This window comes from Sinocyclocheilus grahami, unplaced genomic scaffold (assembly GCF_001515645.1).
Source record: "Sinocyclocheilus grahami isolate Dianchi unplaced genomic scaffold, SAMN03320097.WGS_v1.1 scaffold146.1, whole genome shotgun sequence".
In the NCBI taxonomy this organism is placed as follows: domain Eukaryota; kingdom Metazoa; phylum Chordata; class Actinopteri; order Cypriniformes; family Cyprinidae; genus Sinocyclocheilus; species Sinocyclocheilus grahami.
Genome location: NW_015505325.1, coordinates 1688237 through 1693122, shown reverse-complemented (window position 1 = coordinate 1693122; position 4886 = coordinate 1688237). Strand labels below are relative to the sequence as shown.

General features: G+C 37.8%; 1 protein-coding gene across 1 annotated transcript in view; it reads right to left on the bottom strand.

Annotated features, from left to right (window-relative positions):
* LOC107591816 (potassium voltage-gated channel subfamily C member 4-like) overlaps positions 1–4886 on the bottom strand; it is a 28543-nt gene that overhangs the window by 2198 nt on the left and 21459 nt on the right. Inside the window, exons 2-3 of the mRNA XM_016281077.1 lie at positions 2240–3182; positions 1731–1925 (exon numbers count right to left, since the gene is read on the bottom strand). Of these exons, the coding sequence (XP_016136563.1) occupies positions 1731–1925; positions 2240–3182 (1138 nt within the window). The remainder of the gene's footprint in view (positions 1–1730; positions 1926–2239; positions 3183–4886) is intronic.

Below are 4886 nucleotides of genomic sequence, written 5' to 3'. Positions count from 1 at the left end.
CACTTTAATCAGTCTGAATAAGCTCTTTTGCACTACAAATAATTTTTTTGCACTACAATCACTATTTCTGCACTGTTGTTTACTTTACTGGTTTGCACTCTATCTGCCATATGCCTTGTGCTTTATATATATATTTTTACATTTGACCTTATTTGTATATTTGTATAGTTGTATTTTGTATTTAATCTGTATTTATGTTATCTGTAAGCACCCAAGGGTCTGAGAGTAACGCAATTTCAATTCTCTGTGTCCTGTACATGTGGAAGAATTGACAATAAAGCAGACTTGAACTTGAACTTGATATGTATAACCCCTTATAGCATACATGAATCACCTCGTAGCATATCTATACAGTTGGAGCTGAGGAAGGTAGAGGGTTTCTGAAGTGTGCTGCCAACTGCTACAGCAAACAAAAGCCAGGTATTTGATTTTTTTGCACTACAATCACTATTTCTGCACTGTTGTTTACTTTACTGGTTTGCACTCTATCTGCCATATGCCTTGTGCTTTATATATATATTTTTACATTTGACCTTATTTGTATATTTGTATAGTTGTATTTTGTATTTAATCTGTATTTATGTTATCTGTAAGCACCCAAGGGTCTGAGAGTAACGCAATTTCAATTCTCTGTGTCCTGTACATGTGGAAGAATTGACAATAAAGCAGACTTGAACTTGAACTTGATATGTATAACCCCTTATAGCATACATGAATCACCTCGTAGCATATCTATACAGTTGGAGCTGAGGAAGGTAGAGGGTTTCTGAAGTGTGCTGCCAACTGCTACAGCAAACAAAAGCCAGGTATTTGAATACTGAGCAGCAAGCTCATTGGCTGCCGATACAGGAGGGAACCAATCAGCTGCCATGTGACGATGATGTCACCAGGTCAGATTGAGCTAGACCTATCGGACTGCGCCATCTAGGGTTTCATGCCAGAACTCTGTATTTATTTTGCTGTGCTACAGATTACTTTATTCTGATTTGTCAATTGAGGCATTTTGCAGTCAAATATTTTTTATAATGACTGTTATGTACAACTGTACAATTGAATGATTTCCTGTATAGCTTTGATAGTTTAATGTTCCTCATTGTACTCTGCAGACTCTTGTTTTTCATATAATAAAATAATATTGATGTAAATCAATATTTCATATACATTTATTTGGGACGAACCCAGATAATAAGCAGGATAAAGTACAGTAGGCTGGTCATTTTTTGCAAGTTAAAATAAATCCAAATAAATGACGCAAGACCTAATTACTGATCATTTTGCAATATACTGTATATACAGTGGGTAAACCATTAAATTCCCTTTAATGAACTGAAATATTTTTACAGTTCTCATAATAACATATATCTCTAATGCTGTGTTTTGCACCATTACTTTAGTAAAGGTTGTCAATTGAATCAAAATTTTTTATAACTTTTTATAAAACTCATTATTATTAGTTCATTATAAATGGTATAAGGCAGTTATAATGCAGTTTAATTTGGACAGTGAAAATGGGTTGGAGCACTTTTCTTTGAACTCTCAAACTACACCAAATTAATGTTTTTAACTTTAAAATGGGGAAGCGGAGGTGGCATAGGAAGCAACATATATATTTGGTAACAAAATGGATTTTAATATAAAAAATAAAATATATATTTTTAAATTCCAGAATTTATCAGTGATGTTTACCCTAATAGACAGGACAAACTCTATAGCCACCAGTTCCTGTTTACCTGTGTGGATGGTGGGTTCAGCGCCACAAGAAAAGTCTCCAGAATTTAGCAGGAAGCAAGTTGCCTCTTTCATGGTCTTGTCTCTGTTGCGTGAGCATCGGAGCGTCCACCTCTCGCCCGAAGAGAGCGGTTGGGTCAGACTGCAGCTCTCCTCTTCAGAAAGAGTTACGTTAGCATCACCATTCTGCTTTGAATCTGATAACAAGACAAAAGTCAAAAACATGGATGTTAATATTTTAAATGGATGTTAAAATTAATATTTTAATTTGATTAATATATGATCCATAATAATATATTTAATGTAATTACTGTAATGTCCCCAAAGTTTATTCCCAGTATAATACTCTCTTAAGGATTTCATGCTTATGTTTTACTTGTATTTTAGGAGAAAATTAAATTAAAATGGGCCATATATCCCAAGTGTCTTTAGCCTCATTGTATCAAACAATTGAATTCATCCCACTGTTGTCTCAGAACACACTATTGTCACTGAAATCCTGATACTCTACCTGAGCGGTTGCTTCCAAGGTTCTCCTTAGCGGCGAGTGGGCGCGTGTTGCTCTGTGTGCTGTTCCTTGGTGAGTTGCTTTCAGACTTCCCAAATGAGGCTGAGTTCATCACCATGTGTGGGTTTGGGTTGTGTTTCTTCTTCTTCTTGGGCAGCTTCTGCTTGGCCATTGCCAGTGAGTAGTACATCCCAAAATTGTTAACGATAATGGGCACTGGCATGGCGATGGTAAGCACACCTGCTAACGCGCATAATGCACCGACCATCATGCCCAGCCATGTCTTAGGGTACATATCTCCATAACCTACTGTTGTCATGGTGATCACCGCCCACCAGAAGCCGATGGGAATGCTCTTGAAATGCGTGTGGTTGCAGCCACTAGGGTCTTGGGGATCTGCGCTAATACGTTCGGCGTAGTAGATCATGGTGGCGAAGATGAGCACCCCGAGCGCAAGAAAGATGATGAGTAGACAGAACTCATTCACACTCGCCCGCAAGGTGTGGCCAAGAACCCTGAGACCCACAAAGTGTCGAGTGAGCTTAAAGATGCGTAGGATGCGCACAAAACGGACCACGCGCAGAAAGCCCAGGACGTCCTTGGCAGCTTCGGATTTGACGCCACTCAAACTCATCTCCAGATAGTAGGGCAGGATGGCAACAAAGTCAATGATGTTTAGCTGGTTCTTGATGAAGAGAAGCTTGTTCGGGCAACATATGATGCGGACCAGGAACTCGAAGGTAAACCACACCACGCAGATTCCCTCCACCAACGTGAGCACTGGTTTGGGCTCCATCTCCATCTTCGGGATGGCAGGGGTTATGGTGGTGTTGCTTTCAGTATTTGTAGATGTGATATTACGAAGTTCATTGAAGACCTCATGAGTCTCCAGGCAGAAGTTAGTGATGGACACCAGGATGAAAAACAGGGAGACAAAAGCAACTACCTGAAAGATAAGACCAGAAATTAAACACATCTCAATAAACAGTCACAAATCCCTTAATGGGGTCATGAACTGCATTTTTTTAATTATTTCATAATGTTTCCTGAGGTGCACTTATAATGTTAGTATGATTTTACCTAAAAAAATAGCATAATTTAGAAATAAAGGGACATTTTGTACCCTGGTTTTAGCCCTCTGATTTGAACACTCTGTTGGAAGGGGCATGTCTGCTTGAGACTTCAATGTAAATGCCCACTGCTATGATTGGGTAACATCTTTGCATATAAAATAAGTATTATATAAGTATGTGGAGCTCTCTCGAAAACATTTACTACATGTTTACTATTACAGCTGTTGAGATTAACTAATCATGAAAAGTGTTGATTATAGCATTATATTTAAATCAACTCCTGTCACATGAAAGGTTGTAGCGATGAGCATTGTAGCCAATGACAGACTGTTGAGCGCATGTATGCAGTGATCTCGTCATCGCAACTTGAATTTTGCACTCTCGCGAATACTTCCATCATAACTAACTGTGCAAACATGATGTAAATAAGAGTATTCATAGTGCAGTGTAGACTGCGTCATTGATTGTAAACTCACGCTATGTGATTGATAGCTCCAGCGATTATAAAGGGGGAGTTCTTCGATCTTAAATTTGATATGATTTAATCACAATTTAAATAACAGTTTATTTTCACGCTACTAAGAGAAACAATGTGTAGTTGACCATTTAGTCACTGGCTTGATTTACTGACACAAAGAACAGCTGACTTTACATGAATCATTATACAGTATATCAGAAACCGCTGATCACAGATTAGGCATTACAATGAACACGGTTACTTACAGTACATGTTGTAGTATTACTGTCGGATCCGTAACTTACAGTAAAAGTCAGTTTGCAAAGCCTGACTGATTTATCAATCCATTCTTCCATCCTTCTGAAGGTAATGTTATTTTTAGTCCAGTGATCCTGTATTGCTCTTCTGTCCTTCTCTTTTTGCTAATGTGTCAGTGTGCGGGGTCAGAAATGTGATGGTGTAGAAGTAGGCGTATATTTTACAGCATTAGTTGAGATTTTGTTTTCCTTTAGAAAATTTGCCATGTCCTGTACCTGATATATATCCAAAATAATCTATATTGAATAGAATTGAATGCCGAGGAAAGCCTGTGATTAGGTTGAGTATGGGCCAGTAATGATATGACTACATATGCTGCATGTTGTTTTATTTGAAAAGCAATAACTGCAAATGTCAGAGCAGTGATATTCTCTTATAGTTACCTTAGCATAGTTTAATGGTTTTATTTAATTCACTTAAGTTTTAGCTATACAATGTGAAGCTAAATAGAGTTTTGTCTGAATAGAGTTTAGTTACTATTAAGAAATATACACTGAACAAAATTATAAACGCAACACTTTTGTTTTTGCCCCCAGTTTTCATGAGCTGAACTCAAAGATCTAAGACTTTTTCTTTGTACACAAAAGGCCTATTTCTCTCAAATATTGTTCACAAATCTGTCTAAATCTGTGTTAGTGAGCACTTCTCCTTTGCCGAGATAATCCATCCACCTCACAGGTGTGGCATATCAAGATGCTGATTAGACAGCATGATTATTGCACTAGGTGTGCCTTAGGCTGGCCACAATAAAAGGCCACTCTAAAATGTGCAGTTTTATCACACAGCACAATGCCACAGATGT